Source organism: Nyctibius grandis, chromosome 17 (genome assembly GCF_013368605.1).
Source record: "Nyctibius grandis isolate bNycGra1 chromosome 17, bNycGra1.pri, whole genome shotgun sequence".
NCBI classification, from domain to species: domain Eukaryota; kingdom Metazoa; phylum Chordata; class Aves; order Nyctibiiformes; family Nyctibiidae; genus Nyctibius; species Nyctibius grandis.
In genome coordinates this window covers 6,206,973-6,222,742 of record NC_090674.1, presented here as the reverse complement: position 1 = coordinate 6,222,742, position 15,770 = coordinate 6,206,973, and the positions used below count along the sequence as shown (strand labels likewise).

The 15,770-nt window shown below is 43.7% G+C and overlaps 2 protein-coding genes across 5 annotated transcripts in view; both read left to right on the top strand.

Moving 5' to 3' along the window:
* DVL1 (dishevelled segment polarity protein 1) overlaps window positions 1-9,450 on the top strand; it is a 61,652-nt gene extending 52,202 nt beyond the window's left edge. For all 3 annotated transcript variants that reach the window (XM_068414349.1, XM_068414348.1, XM_068414350.1), the window contains 4 exons: window positions 3,446-3,577; window positions 4,471-4,638; window positions 5,158-5,364; window positions 9,001-9,450. In XM_068414349.1, the coding sequence (XP_068270450.1) occupies window positions 3,446-3,577; window positions 4,471-4,638; window positions 5,158-5,364; window positions 9,001-9,419 (926 nt within the window). In that variant the 3' untranslated portion in view covers window positions 9,420-9,450. The remainder of the gene's footprint in view (window positions 1-3,445; window positions 3,578-4,470; window positions 4,639-5,157; window positions 5,365-9,000) is intronic.
* A 39-nt stretch (window positions 9,451-9,489) lies between these two features.
* The window catches only part of INTS11 (integrator complex subunit 11), a 25,865-nt gene continuing 19,584 nt past the window's right edge, over window positions 9,490-15,770 (top strand). The window contains exons 1-2 of one of the 2 annotated variants that reach the window (XM_068414498.1): window positions 9,490-14,254; window positions 14,859-14,986. The gene's annotated coding sequence lies outside the window, so the exon portion shown is untranslated. Of the gene's footprint in view, window positions 14,987-15,770 lie in introns of both variants that reach the window. The other variant, XM_068414497.1, reaches the window with a different exon arrangement.

The window sequence follows — 15,770 nt, the reverse complement described above, 5'->3', positions numbered from 1 at the left end:
ATTTAGGAAATCTTCCACTGATACTCACATAGCCTTCTTTTATACTTTTTTATACTTACAGAGCTTATTGAACAAGGAGAAAACAAATGTTATGTCCCACGTGAAGTTATGGTTAGAGTTCAGCCTTCTTTCCTAGTTTGTCTCTAAACTGGCCTTATCCATGTATCCAACAAGTTATGATGATTCCTTATCTTGGAAATTAATTAAAGAATATCAACTCTTCCTTTTGTTTACTTTCCCTTTGCTTTCTGATGTAAGCGAGGGATTAAAGCTAGTGTTTGGTGTGAAATGCATGGCAGTAAGGCAAGACAAATAAACGAGGAGCACTGTCTACTGAAGTCCTAGTTAGGAAGGCGTTCATACTTGTAGCAGCACTTCTGTTTACTGGCCATGAAAGTTTTGAGGTACTTTACACCTCCTTGGTATGGATTTTTTTCCTGTAACATTAATATGGAGGAATTTCTCTGGAGATGCAACCTTTCTATCAGATTTGTTCATCTGTAGCAAGGAGATTTTTTTTATTTGTTTACATACACATAGAAATCTTGAAGTGGCTTTAAAGTTCTGAGGAGATTATCTCCTTTGTGGAACAATGCTACCTCAGTACACATTCACTGAAAGCCAGATAAATACTTATATGTTTAACTTAAGTGTCTGCCAGATCTGGAGTCTAAATTTAGGACCGAGTAACTTTTTTCATTTTGTAAGCTTTTTCCAGAGAGAAAGGGAGGGTATCATTTAGAAAACATCAAAGCAAGAAAAGCAACACTTTGAGAATTTTAAAGGTCAATGTGATGTTGGTGATTAGTGACAGAATCTTCCCTGGACAAAGGCATGGCTGAAGCTTGAACGTTGCATTGGCAGGAACCAGTTAAGTCCTACCAGACTACAGAGGTGTCTGCCTCTTTTTCTTCTACCCTCTCTCAGATTTTATAAGCACGTAGTTCCTGGAATTACACCTCACCTTGGATTGAACGAGTGGTTATCCTTTTTGTGGGTGTAGTAGCTCAGTGCCTCTTCAGATAGTAGGCAGCACCACTGAAGGGAAAATACATCTGGAGTAGAAAGCAAGTGAACCACTTACCGGATGACTGCTTTATCTTGAGATGTGTTTTCAGCCTTACAGGTACTAAAGGTCACTGGAATCAAATGTATCTGCTGATTGCTGTCAAATGAGAGTCTGTTACTCCACCTTCCTCTTGAACTATTCATGTATCGTGTGCCTTGATATCCAGTGCTGTGTTTGGGAAGTGGGGAATGCAGACGCCCTCTCTATCATACTTTTAAAATAAAGGTTATTTGGGAGCAGAACCATATTTCTGGAGACAGCTTCTCATTTCTGTGCCAGTGACTTACAATGTTTCCTCTCCTGAATGCAAGAAAACGCGGCGTACCCTTGACTTTTATTGTGACCTTCTGCTTAACACCCCTTCCTTCAGTTCAGTCCTGTTACCCCCCGACCCCAACACAGCAGGCAGCACCTCAGGGCCCTGGGTACAGAGAGCACCTGTGGTGTGAACCTCTTGGACAGGAAAGACAAAGTTGGGGAGGAATGGAGGGGAGAGGGAGCGGCGAGGAGAGACTGTGCATTGACATCTCAAAGAACAAAGAGCTTCATGCAGAATGGGGCTTTCTGACTTCTCATGTTCCAGTGGAGATTCTCTGTTTCGGTTCCTCGGAGGCTAGAGTCACTGGCGTTTGAATATCTGTTCTACAGTGTCTGGCTGTGAAGGTGGAAGCAGTGAATTAACGGAGTCATCTTAGACAAGTCTGTTTCATGTTTCCTTGTTTTAAGTATTGTGAGTGTCTGCTGGTTTACTCTGTATAGCAAGGGCAGGGTAATATAAATGGACTGAATAACTGCTTTCCTTCTGATGAGCATCCTTTGCTCTCTGGCCTCTGGATCAAGCGTGAAGTTCTGACATCTGAAGCGTTTTCACAGCCATCATCACATCAGCGCTAGTGATTCAAGTAGCTGAGATTTTGGGGCCATCCAGATCACCACCACACAGCAGGAATTACTCTGTTAGCTCTTTATTTTCTCAGGTGCATTTCTTCAAAAACAAGACTATGCAAACCAAGGCAGGCTGAGGTGTTGCACAGTAATTATTGCCTTAAGAAGTATCTTGTTCTCCAGCAGTGTTCTGGCTGATGCAGGAGAATATTCTCTCACAGCGGTCGGAGTGTTGGACTCGCTGCTTCAGTCAGTGCAAACTCTGCTCCTCGTTTACTCTGCTAAAGGTAGATTTTCCAGCCCCTGTTCTGCCCCTACAGGACGCCTTTCTGCAAAGCAGTGCTGTCCCATTCCCTGAGGTTAACTTCAAGTGTTTCAATGGTTCTTGAAAGTCTTGCTGTTTGAAAATGCAGCCCGCTGACATTGTTGGAAAGTTCTCCTCTTCTCTTGCGTGGACTTCAGAGGATTTTGAATTGAGATTTCAGACTATTTCTGCTCAATAGTATTCAGTACTGCGTAATTTCCTGGGGCCTTTTTGTTTGGGCAAATGTGTATTTTCTTACTCAAGTAAGGATACAAGCCAGTAGTGGTGTTACATGTGGTAGGACTTCATTTTCCTGGAGCATACACCTCTTTTATTACCAAGATCTGCTAAGGAGGAAAAAATGCCACTGAAAACCAATAACCAAAGCCCTGAGAAAGAGCTTTGCGGAAGATCTGGGTCCCCAGAAAGGAGTTGGTGTCTGTGGTGTCCCTCAGATTTGCACATACCTGTAGAGGTGGGCAGGTCAGGCCCACAGCTGACTGAGTTCAGACCAAAGTGGGTGCATTTTAGATGCATCTTAGAATTTTTCATATTTGTACAGCAACCAGCAGGCTTAGAAAATATTGATGATCATTTAGCCGGTGGTGTTCTTTATGTGCCCATCACAGGAAATACAATTTATTGCTCCCCACATACTTGAATATTGGTTTGTTGTTTTTCCCCCCAAACAAACATGTTGCTTTTTGCCACTAACCAAACTAACTTAAAGCAAAAGCAAAATTTTAGTGTTTATTCAAACTTTGTAAGTATTGAAATCGCATGCAGAGATGGCCTGGGGGGATATTTTCACGCATATGAGCAGTGCATGTATTGAAAGAAGCATTTTCATTGTTTCATGCTGCTTGTACCTTTTATTGAAATTTTGGGTGCTGGAAAAGGACAAAACTGGTTCCCTTGTGCTTTTGAAAGGTGGGTGATACGGGGAGCTGGGAGAAGGGAGGGGAGGAGGGTTTTTGAATTCTGCTGGAGAAGGGTCTGAACTACAAACACAGGACACACACACTCGACATGAATTTTCTAGGGCTGAGAAGATGGGAGCAGGAAGGACTGGGTGCTGTACCCAAAGAATATAGTCATTATATAATGTTTCATCCAAACTGGGGGCTGAGAAGTTCTTTTCAGACTGGGTTCGTTTCAAAGCAGCATGTAACCTTTCTTCCTTTTAGAATTAGAAGAATCTCCCTTAACTGTGAAGAGTGACATGGCTACTATTGTCAAGGTTATGCAGCTACCAGACTCAGGCCTTGAAATTCGGGACAGGATGTGGTTAAAAATCACCATCTCCAACGCAGTGATAGGTAAGCAGATCAAAGGAATGCTGGGGAAAAAAAAAACAGTGGCTTTTTGGAAATAGAGTGAAGAAACTATCTTTAGATGAACTTTTTTTCCCCCTGTCTATGACCTCTTATATTCCCTTGTCTTGGTATTTGTGAACAACTCTAAGTGTGACAGGAAATAACTAATAGCTCTTGTTAGAGCCTGGACAGCCAGAAATAGTGCACGTTTCTCATGCCCACACACAGCTGGTCCTTAACCCTTACTTCTTGTATCTCAGGTTTTCCATGTAACTACTTGTGGCTCTAGCAATCTGCCCAAGTTCAGAGCAACAATCCCTGTAATTCCAGTTCCAGACAGCCACACCGCCTTAATAAAGCATCTTAATTATATTTAAAATTACCACAACTAGTCTACCTTTGATTGTGACTGTCCTGTGACCTGAACTGTGCTAACATTTAGTCACTCTAGGTTGTAGTTACTTTTTGCTGAGAAAGGGATTGGAACCCAGCTCTTTTGACAAGGTAACATCTGCCTCTTGAGGAAGATGACTCCCAATCCCTTCTGTTCTATAATTCCCGTGTCATTTTCATTACTGCAACTCAGAAGGGGTTGAACAGTGTAACTATAAAATTTTCTGTGTGTGTATTTGGTGTCCATGTAGTGTTCAACTGGATGCAAGATAATTCCGTGCTTTCTTTATTGATGTTTGGTGGTAACTAATATAGCAATTAGGCTGAGTCATGAAAATAACATTTTAAGCTCTTTGCAGCAAGACTGCTGTATAGTCAGATCTGCATTCAGTACCTGGCACAGCAGTACTAGTGGGCTATGTGACAATGTGAAGATTAAAAAAATAAAAAAGATCAGTTTGGCTCAGGTGATCCTGTGTCTCCTCTTCTTATTCTCATCGTAGGAGCAGATGTGGTTGACTGGCTTTACACACACGTGGAAGGCTTCAAAGACCGACGGGAGGCTAGAAAATATGCCAGCAGCATGCTAAAACACGGCTACCTCAGGCACACTGTGAACAAAATCACCTTCTCAGAACAGTGCTATTATGTCTTTGGAGACCTCTGTGGCAGTAAGTTCCCCACCTGTGAAGGGCAGAGCTGCACGTGTGTTGTCTCTTCTGTGCTCGCGGGATGCACAAAGGAGAGTCCTACAGGGTTACCCCAGTGGGTGTTTCAGGACAGGCCATTACTCTGACGTTGCATGACAAGAGTTTGGCACTTGCTGTTAGACCAAGTAGTCCCTTTGGAAGAGAAGGATGAACTCATCAAACAGGGCATTGCACTGGGGCTCGAGAAAGCAGGATTTATTTCTGGTGATGCCGCAAACTTCCTGCTTGTCAGTCACACTCAGTTCCAAATCTGTAAAATGGGGATGGTTCCTCCTTGACTTGTGGAAATGCTGCAGAGGAACCTTGTTGCTCAGTGGTAAATATTGATGTCTGCCCTACCACGTGTGATATTTTGAGTGGACTCTGGAGGCTGAGTCCCTCTGGCCCCTCACCACACGAGGTGCCGTGCCAGCCGTTATTAACATGCAGGAGTCAGCTGCTGGGTAAGAACAGAGTCTTCACCTTTTCTCTCTTTTCCAGATATGGCTGCACTGAACCTGAACAACGGTTCTAGCGGAGCCTCGGATCAGGATACCCTTGCTCCACTTCCACATCCCGCTGCTCCCTGGCCATTAGGCCAAGGATACCCGTATCAGTATCCTCTGCCCCCTCCGTGTTTTCCACCAGCATACCAAGACCCAGGCTTTAGCTATGGTAGCGGCAGTGCAGGGAGCCAGCAAAGCGAAGGTAAAATGGTTAATCTGGTATTTATTTCTACAGCTGTCATTATCCCTAACCATTTGCTTGAGTTCCTGTGTACTGTCTGTGCTCCTGTCTTGTGGTTTCATGCTACCTGCATGGGTTTGGTGCGACCGCGCTTAACCAGAAGTGTTTGTGTGTGATGGGGTGGGTTAGCCTTTCAGCTCTGTACTAAGCTGCCAGGGATGTTTTAACTGAGTCGGTAAAAGAGAGCAGGACACAAGCTGTTCATAGGAACGCTGTAGTTCTGTACCCCATGCAAAATGCCACTGTGGAGCTAGAGCCAAGCTGTTTGCCATGGCCATGGTGGCATGACGGGTACTTTTCTTACCCAACAGCACCACACGGTGAACTACTACTTAGATAACACTGATCAGGCCAACATTAATGACTCAATTGTCCACCCTGTTCAAACAGATAAACTATTGCTCCCCTTTTTAGAGGTCAGAGCCAGTGCCAACAGTGGGGCTGCAGTCGCTTGATATTGCTAGAAATTAGGCCATTTCGTTGCTGATGGAACAGGGATTAGAGCCAAGGTGCTCTTGGCTTTCACTTCAGTGCTCAGTACAAAAGGAAAATCGTTCTCTTTGCTTGTGTGAGACAAGTGTGAGGTAGCCACCCAGCTCAGGGTTCACAGGGCTGAAACACTGCTCACAGGGAGGAGTCTCTGGTAATATATGACAGGGAAAAAAAGATAATACTGCATGGATTAAAAACCTGACCTCCTCCTTTCCTGCCCTAGGATAATTTTGTGGCTCATTTTTAAACCTTAGTAAATAAAAATTATATATTTTTTTGGCTGTACAGATTTTTATTTTTTTTTAAATCACTTCCAGAGTGAGTTTTGCTTTTGGAAATGCTGCCAGTAAAGAAAGGGTGAGGATTCTCTGTGTTTTTGTGGTGAACATCCAGTAACTTGGATGTAACTTCTTCCTGTCTAGTGCAGCCAGTTAGATTTTGCAGAAGTGCACACAAGAATTTCATAACAGGAACTTGCTCACAAGATTTTAGCACTCTTGCTTCCCACCTGCTCTCAAAATAAGAAGTGTCTGTGAGGAAGCTCGCAGTGGTAGCCAGAGGTTTTAGAACTGCAAGCTGATTGTGCTGGAAAGAATGTGATGATTTTTTTTGGCAGCTGGGGCAGTAGAACATCAGGTCTCTGCTAGTGGAATAGGAAAGGTGTGGTGTTTTATCCATGCGACCTGTGGTACTGGCTAAAGACAGCCTTCCCCAAGGCATCAAGGTGTTTAGTTCTGAGGGGTTTCAATGCTTTCCTTGTTCTTTTGGAAACTACACTTCTGTGTTGTTTCTTGTTTTGTAACTGTTATTCCCTTGTTTTGTTCTGAGCAAGCATTAGACTGAAGGATTCATAGAGGAATGGCTGACTCTAGGGGATGGGTAAGCTTCGAATGCCTCCATAATAATAACGAATTCACAGCATGATCATTTAGACTCTTGTGACCCAAATGTTTAGCTGTATTTTTTTCTTTTTTTCTTTTTTTTTTTCTTTTTAATTGTCTTGGACGCTCAACCTGTCTCAGTGCACAGTAGTCCAGTAGCGTGGCATTAGCATATCAACCTGTCTGGCCCCTGTGTGACTGTGCTGCAGCAGCTGCAGAGGGAATGGCATCAGGTACCTCAGTGTCAGCTCAGATGGGAAAATCCTGTCACCAGTCTCTTCGCTGCTCTTCATTAAGTAAATAAATAAATAATCCCAGCTCCTAATTTATTAGTCTGATGTCATCCCTATGGATTGGGTTTATCTACCAGTGCCTTTCCACTGCTCATTACAGTCTTACTGACTGTGGAAGACCTCTCAAGATCAGTAATACAGGCTTTCAGTGCAGCTTGCTTTCTCCCTTGTCTGATCTTTACTCAGCTACAAGATATGGAACTGGCAATGAATTAGTGTGTATGAGGAGCTTGCATCAAGGAGTAATGACTTTGGGTAAGGTTTGCAGGGTTTGCATGGGTGGAAACAGAATGCATCATGAGATAAAGGCAGGGGCATATTCGCTGTGGAAGAGTTAAAATAAAATGTCAGTTTTCTTCTACTGTGAACAATGTGCCACACTGGAGAGCTTACAAAGATGATGCTTGGAGATAATCTCCATGTTGTTCTTTGGAGCAAAGGCTTAACAGTCAACCTGCTAACACGTAGTTTCTCCTCTCTCATTTGTTTTTACAAGATTGTTATGAAACATTTGAAATGACATCTCAGGGAGCACCTTACCTCTTCAAAAGGCTCACCTTCATGAATCTGTGTAGGATTTGGTGGAGGCAGCTGAACCCGTGTTAATATCTCCATTTACAGATGGAAGAAAACCGAGGCACAAAGCAGGACAGTGTTTTTCCCAGAGCAGAGAAGAGCTGATAGGGGTTCCAGTCAGCAAATACCACTTCAGAGTCCCAGGCTCAGAATACTAATTTCAAGTCCAGTGATTTTGTATTCTGTGTTTTCCATCTATCCCCAGCTTTTCTTGCACACTGCAGGGGAATCTAACCTTTCCACTGTGCACACCACACCACTCTAGTTTTCCTGTCTCTCCTATTTGCCTGCTCTAACCATGAGCTGGAGCAGACAGAAGGTGATGATCACGTGTAGTTCAGGAGAGGAGCAGCTCAGAATCATTCTGGTTTTCCATTTCAGTGACCTCAGTGGCTCATTCAGACTCAAAAGCTGGTCCCCAGTTCTGCTGGCTGGGGATCCTTTTTGGGAAGACAATCTTGCACTAAGATGGCATGAACTTAATGAGATGTTCTGAGGGTTGGTTTGTTGGGGTTTTTTTTAAAGAATAATTAACTTGGAAATGTCTCCTGACATCATCCTAGCCTGTCTTTTGTGGTAACAGAGCGTGACCTTCCACTTTCATGTAAAATCAGTTCTGAAGTTTAGTGAAGCTTGTATGTAGCACCAGGTCAGCTTACACACCAGCAGCAGTTTTTCCGAGCTGATTTAGTGGCCTCTGCTGGGAACATCCTGCATGTTACTCATTCATCATAGAGCAGTTCAACCAAGAACTGTTTTTTGAAGAATTCTTCAACCACAGAACACTGCAGTGATGAATTTTAGAAGAATCTACCCACTGAAGCCTGCAGAAGGACATCTGTTCACCTCAGGTGATCTGGCCCTGGGAACGCGTACGCCCAGCGTGACCAAGGATGATAGAGAAGGCAAATGAGTTTCCTTTTGAAAAGCTTTTGCCAATAGAAGATAGCAAGGACAGAGACAGTTACAATTAGATCAGAGCTCGTTTGCTCCAGTCAAAACCCAAATGGTTCTTCTGGTTCTGCTCCTCTGCCCTCTCTGGTCAGCGGGGCGGCAGCGGGGCCGATGGCTGCCAGCCGGTAGTTCTGGGCTAGCTGCTGCTTTCACTGTGCAAGCTCTAAGGTGTCTGCGTGTACCTGTGCATGGCACAACCTTGTCAGCTTTGTTCTACCGACTGCCACTGCTCAGTCCCATCAGCCACCACCAGCACGTTCAGGCCTGGGTTTGTCATCATCGTTGCCATTACAGTGGTCATTCCCGGATCTGTGGATTTTGGTAGGAGCTGATGTGGGAGACAGCCGTGGGCCTGAGCTAATTCTGCTTTTCTGTGTGTCCTTTTCGCTGGTGGGCTTTAGGAAGCAAAAGCAGCGGCTCGAACCGAAGCACCAGCGAGAACAGCAGGAGGGCTCTGGGCAGAGAGAAGGACCGCAAGTCGGCCGGCAGCGGCAGCGAGTCCGACCACACCGCCCGCAGCGGCAGTGGCGGCAGCGTCGTGCGTCGGGAGAGACCTGTCAGCCAGCTCAGCCACCGGAGTCACGTCTCTGCCACCCCCAGCGAGAGAAGCCACCACAGCCATCATTCGTACGGGCCTCCAGGAGTTCCACCCCTCTACAACCTCCCCAAGCTGGGCTCCAAAGTCTACGGGACGAGCGGACCTCCCGGAGGGCCCCCCGTGAGGGAACTGAGCTCCGTCCCTCCGGAGCTGACGGGGAGCCGGCAGTCCTTCCAGAAGGCCATGGGCAACCCCTGTGAATTCTTTGTCGACATCATGTGAGAGGAAGTGCCTTCAGACTCTGCGTGGGGAAGGGCCGGGGAGGGGGGGGTTGTTTTAGGGGTGTGGGGGGGCAATTTGGTCATTGTCGAACACTTAATGGAAGAAACTTGGCCGTCTTGCATGTCACACCTTCCTGGTTTGCAGTTGTGTTGCAGAAAAATCAACAAAACAAAACAAAAAATACAAAAAAAATACCCCAGAAAAACGAACAACAAAAAAAAAATCTCCTGGGATTGTTAAATATCAGCAAATTGATGGCATCTTTTCTTTATCCTTTTTTTTTTTTTTGCCTCCAACTGGTTTTTGATTGTGAATGGCTGGTGTATATGCACATCTTAATGAGCTTTGGTAATCGTGGCACTTACTTCAATGCAATTAGTGTATCTTTTTGGCTGATTCAAGGACTATGATTTCACATGACTTCTAAATTTCCAATGATGCATAGTAGCACTTTTATTTTTTCCCTGCTTTTTCTCTTACAAGGAAAAAAATGACCGTTGGCTGGTATCTGTGATACTGCCTCGTAATGCTGTTTCTTGGATGCAACAGCCAGCGCTCTGAGCAGACGTGGCACCCGCAAGTGTCCAGACAACTCGTGCTTGGAAAGGAGCAGGCTCAAACCAATTCCTAGCAGAAGGCAAAGCTGTGGGTACCTCCTTCTGCTGACTAGGGAGTATAAATCAGTCTTTCTTTCTGTTTTTAATTTTTTTTTTTCCCCAGATATTATTCTTATCAAGGGAGTTGTGGAGTCTTGCTACTGTATGTGTTCATTGTGCAGAACTTGTAAAGTTATTTCATTTAGTATCATGGTAGTGACTTCGTAGCTGCAGTCTGTTCCTGGGCATTTCAGTCACATCCCTGCTGACGGATGTGTCTGTTTCTTCTGGTTATCATGCGCTCTTGCTTACAGATTTTAAAAGTTGTTTCCACAGAAATAGGACAATCGCTGCTATACGATTCTGTTAGTGTAGCTGCAGCTTTTCCCTTTTGGAGGAGATATTTATCCCATTCTAGCAGAGTCACAGGTAAATCCTGGCTCCCACCAGGACATGGCTATTCATTTCGATCACCACTTTTGCCGGTTTTAATTTCTGAGCAGTATCTTTCTCTTTTTTTTTTGAAATAGAAACCTGGAGATGTCTAATCCCGATTGCAGCGTTACCCAAGGGAACATGTTCTGAACACAGATGGGGGCTAGCTGTTAGCAGAGAGGTGAGAGGGGGTTCTGAGAGCAGTTCATAAATGGTACAATGAATGACTCTCTATACCTGACGCAGAGCGAGACCCATGCTAGAGCTCCTGCTGGGGAGCTTTGGCTTAAGCAGCTGCTGTTGTATATCCCCAAGATTTCATTACTGTGTATTTTTCGCTCTAAGGCTTGATAAAGTATGTTCAGGAACCTTCACTGATGTTTAAGAAGCTTTTTAAAGTATCTGAATGAGGGCATGGTAAGAGCACACCCACACTCTCTTATGGTGGCTCATTTAATGAGAGATATGTGTTAAGCTGCAGTCACTTAGTGGCACTTGACCATGGGGCCATGCCTCAGTTAAACCCTCCTTTGTGAGATTCCTGCTTCTGGCAGGTTTTAGGACAGGTGCTTTAAAATCAGTCTTTAGTGTATATAAGCGTTTTCTTCCCTGGTAAGAAGCTTCTTTTTATGTTCCATGCTTTATGGGTAGTGTGAATATCCCATCTGAATGTCAAAAGAGAACTACTTTCTCACTATATACGTGTAGTTTCACGTTGCTTTGTCACCCTGAAAAACTACTTTTCAAACTGTCCTTTTCACTCCTTCTTTTCTTACAGGTCTGTGTATAAACACATCCCTTTTACAAAAGTCAGAGTAACATTTTCAGACGTCTGTTAATTGGAGACTTACTTTCAGAAGGGAGATAGACATTGTGTCACTCAGTTACTGCACTTCTAAACTAGCTGAGTGGTTTTGCACAGTTTTCTTTCTAAAAATCTCCCCCAAAGCTACACAACATTTCTGAAAGCAGTGCTTTCATCGTGACCCATCCATGGGCTAGCAGAGATTGCAAAGTTGGTGATGGCTTGTTCAAAAGAGCAGCTCTACCTGAAGCTTGGCTGTGCAACAGTATCCTTTCTTCTCCTTTCCTCCTCCCAGTAACACAAAGATGCTAACTGAACTCGGTAAAGTGTTTTGAAAGATTGACATTTAAAGCAATGAAATAAATCAGGGCAAAATAACTCTGTAATTCTGCTCCGTCTCCAGGAGACACTGTTAAGGAGTCTGTGACTTTCTGACAATCACTAGTGGTTCTACTTTTAAATCAATTTTAAATGTTTTGGTCTCTTCTGTATTATGATTTTTCTGGCCCGCTTTGTCTTAGGGCAGAACTTACAGGGGTGGAGGAAAAGACGGTCATTTTCATAAAAAATTTCCAAAAGGGATTAAAGCTGAGGGCTGAGCTTTCCCCCACGGAAGAAACGTGTTTAATTTCCTCTTGTCTTCTCGGAGTTGCAGTTTACACACCTGCTGGGGGTTTTTTGTCTTGTTGTTAACGCTGTTGGCAGAAACTGTTCGGTGTCTTGCTGGTCTTTGCTGCTATGTTGGAACGACTGTGTTATATCCTTGCGTGTCTGTGGGTGACTCTGGCATGAGGCTGATGGTCCGTGACATCGGTGTGGGGAAGTGTTTGTCTGCTGAGGAAATCAGGCTGCTCAATCCAGCCTGAACCTGCTTCACCCACAGTCAGGCGTCCATTTCAGGCAAGTGATGAGTGCTCGGGATGTCCTGACGGCCGTGCTCGTTGGCTGATACTGTACAGCGTGTAGAACCTGTATTTAAAAGAGCAGTAGGAGAATGTAAATGACCCTTCTGTGAACAGTGCAATACATAATAGCCACTGGGTGTAAAACAAAAGCTTCATTTCCCCACCTTGTAGCGTACAGTGGCGAGGCTGGTTTGAGGGAATGGAGAGTTGGGCCTGAAACGTTGCTAACTCCTCCTTTCCAGAGGGGAATGGAGACAGGAGATTTTCCCAGATCCCATCCTTGGCTTTCAATGCATGTGTCTTTGCAACAAGGGGGCCTTGGGGCTTAACTGTGCAAGTTTCTCCTGCTGGGTACAGCACTACCTGCAGAAAGAAGTGCCAATGGAGCTACTTACAACAGGGAGTACTGTGCCAGGTGGAGGGAAGTTTGAAGGCTGGAGTCCTGCAGAACTGTCTGTTTCTCTCACCAGGGCCTGAAATTTTTCTCTGATTTTAATGTCAAGTAACTGGCACTGGCTGGGCTCTGGAATGCATGACCTATGCCTTCAACTGCACTGAGGAGTTAAGGGTTTGCTGTGTAGGGCATTGAAACCACCTCGTAACAGGAGCCTTAGACATTTTTATTCTGCAAGTGAGACCCTCAACATCTGCCTGTGCCCTGCAGCTGAGCTTAATGTTCACGCATACCTGCCAACAGCTTTTAACAAGGACTAACAGGTATGTGTGGAAGATCATAGAAAATGATGAGAAACCAGGTTGGGATGACGTCTCCTGTCCAAAGGAGGTAGTATCTGTAGGGGTAGTGTGCCCACCCGTTATATTAACTCTGAGGAGTAAGTTTTTTGGCAAATAGTCTTAAAAGCACTGCTATTGTCTTTTACCTCCTGTTAATAAATCTACTTTTCAAAGGTAACAGTCCCCTGGACACTTTATCCAAAGGTATATTGGATGGCAAGCAATGATGCACAGACATTGACTTTTGATATTATTTTTATTCTATTCAAATGGGCAGTCCCATTGTGAGACTTGACAGCTCATGAGTTGATGTAATTGTTTTTGTTTTGCATTTAACTGGATTGTAATAAGATTGACTTAAAATTATTAATTCTAATCAGTGATTAGAAATACATGTAAAGAATTTTATGTACAGTAGAGGAACAAAGTTACATGATTTTAAATAATGAAAACCCAGACTATCACCTATTCTAGAATTGGTTCTACTCAAAGAGTGACCTCTTACTAGCATGGACTGCACTGTTCCTGTTAAATGTCTATTGCATAATTGAATTCTTTTTTGTAGATATTGTATTAAAACCCAAGTGTCTGTATAGTTAATATATAGCTGCTTATGTGTAAATGCTATTTTAAACACTAAAAAGCTTTTAATTTTATGTGATAACCACAGTGTACGTCTTCAGTTCTTTGCACTACTGCATTATCTTTTATTCAAGAATGATGAAATACTGGTTGAATCTTACTCTTTTTTTTTTTTTTTCCCCTGCCACACTGAAGTTTTGTCCTCTCCACAGGAGAAGATTGTTCAGGAGCTAATGATAGGCAGCTGGGAGTTCTGTGATTTGATGGTACTTCAGAAGCACTTACAGTTCAAAGTATGACAGGAACCCTGTAAATGTTCACCACTAAACTGGGTCACAGATGATGGAGATGCAGAGGCCTGGCTCTTCCGTGCAGGTTAATGTCATCTGACTGGAAACACAGACCCTGCCATTCATCAGAAGTGCTGCAGCTTTGAGCTAATGAGTAATATATTGGTGCAGGAGCTGTGCTTTCCCCTTAAATTGCCCTACCTCTTAATTATTGAGCTTCTCCCTCTTACAGCTTGGCAGGAGTAGGTATACAGGAAAGGCTGAAGAAAGTTTGTGGAAGTAAAAGACAGCTGGAGGATACGTCCTGTGGCAAAGACATGAGCTGGAACAAGTTTTCCTGCCTGCAAACCCAGGAGATGAACCTGCTGGTAGAACCCATCAATGTATTCAGCTGTTTTATATGAATAGTCCCTTTTTCTGGACTCTGCTCGCAAACTCCAGCAGAGACAAGCTAGGATCATTAAGACCCCACTTTGCAGACTAACTGGTAAGCCTTGAACCACAGTGTATTTGTCATGCAACATAAGGACACCCAGCCTTCCTGTAAGGTCTGAGGGCTTCATGTACAAAGAACCACAACAGCTTGATGAGGCAGATTCCCTCTTAGCTAGTAGAGATCAAGCAGCAAAGGGAGACACAAAGTAGTGGTCATTATGGAGGCACCCATTATAAATGGCACAATTCTGCAGCAGATTTATAGAGGAGTCGATGAGAAAGGCTTGCAGAGTTTCCCATATTCTCCCTTTCAAACCATATTTGTTTACATAGGATGCAAAATGGTTTCACCAACATTTTCCCAGTTAGGTGAATACTAAATGACCAGATTTTTGGAGATACTCTTTCAGCCTTTTACTGCAGGGCCTGATGGACTCCAGCTGGCCTAGTATAAATTGTCTGCAGGTGACTGGAACTGGTTGAACACTTTAATCATCTACTTTTCCTTTCCTCCCTCCCTTCTCCCCTCCTACCCTGCCCTTTCCCCCTAAAGGAAAAGAAAAACCAGTCTATCAGGGCTCTAGCTCTGCAGCCAGAAAGAGAAGCAATAGAGGTAAATTTGATTTTCCCTTCTCTATTTCTGGAATGATCAAAAGTTACTTAACGCTCCTCTGCCATGAAGTCACAGCCCTGAAGTGAGGATTACTGCTGAGATTCTCAGGTGCAACAATATGCTCATGAGGACTTGCTGCAGTCTCCAGCAACAAGGACTTCCAGTCTTCAGGTGAGATTTTTGCTTTCTTTAATCACCCTGAGCAGTACTTTTGTAAAATGTTTCACGTTTTTCCTCAAGTATGCCAGGAGAATTTTATGTGCAGGTAGCCACAGAAATGTAGGGCAGCTAGCTCTGCAGTGCAGCAAAAAGCTCTTTTTTTTAAGAATTAAAATATTCCCTGGTTTAGATTAATTTGCAAATTCTTTAATTGAGCTGAATTGATGAGTTAACTTCCAATACTACGCAGTGGATAGATGGAAAAACTTTAAGCCTAATGTGGGGAATAAAAGATTAGTATAGTTGCTTGTCAAAGTGGCTGGGGAAAAGAAAGTATCTTAGTAATGTGACTTGATATTTACTTGCTACTGGTAGGTAGTGCTGTGAAATAATGTGCAAGTTTTTCCATTTTCACCTTTCGTGTTTGCTGCTTTACACTGACACCATTTTTTGCAAAAGGAGTATAGAATAAAGATTGTTTAAAGGAGAAAAAATTTAGTGTGAACAGCCTTTACTAAAATATTTCTGGTTTCACTTTGAGAAAGTATTTGTTCAAGCGCAAATGCCCAAGTCACTGAGTAGCAAGTAAAGACCCACCTAGGAAGGCTTGTGTAACAGCTTACACAATTCTGTGGATGTCTGTCTGCACCTGCAAAGCTCCTCAGTCCATTGCACATCTGGTTGCTTTAAAGGGGGTCAGGGAGTTGCCTGCATTTAAGTTCAATAAGGTTTTGCTATTGACAGCAACAGGAGCTGAGTTCAAGCCTTTTGCCCTGGTGATTCTACAAGTAGCACT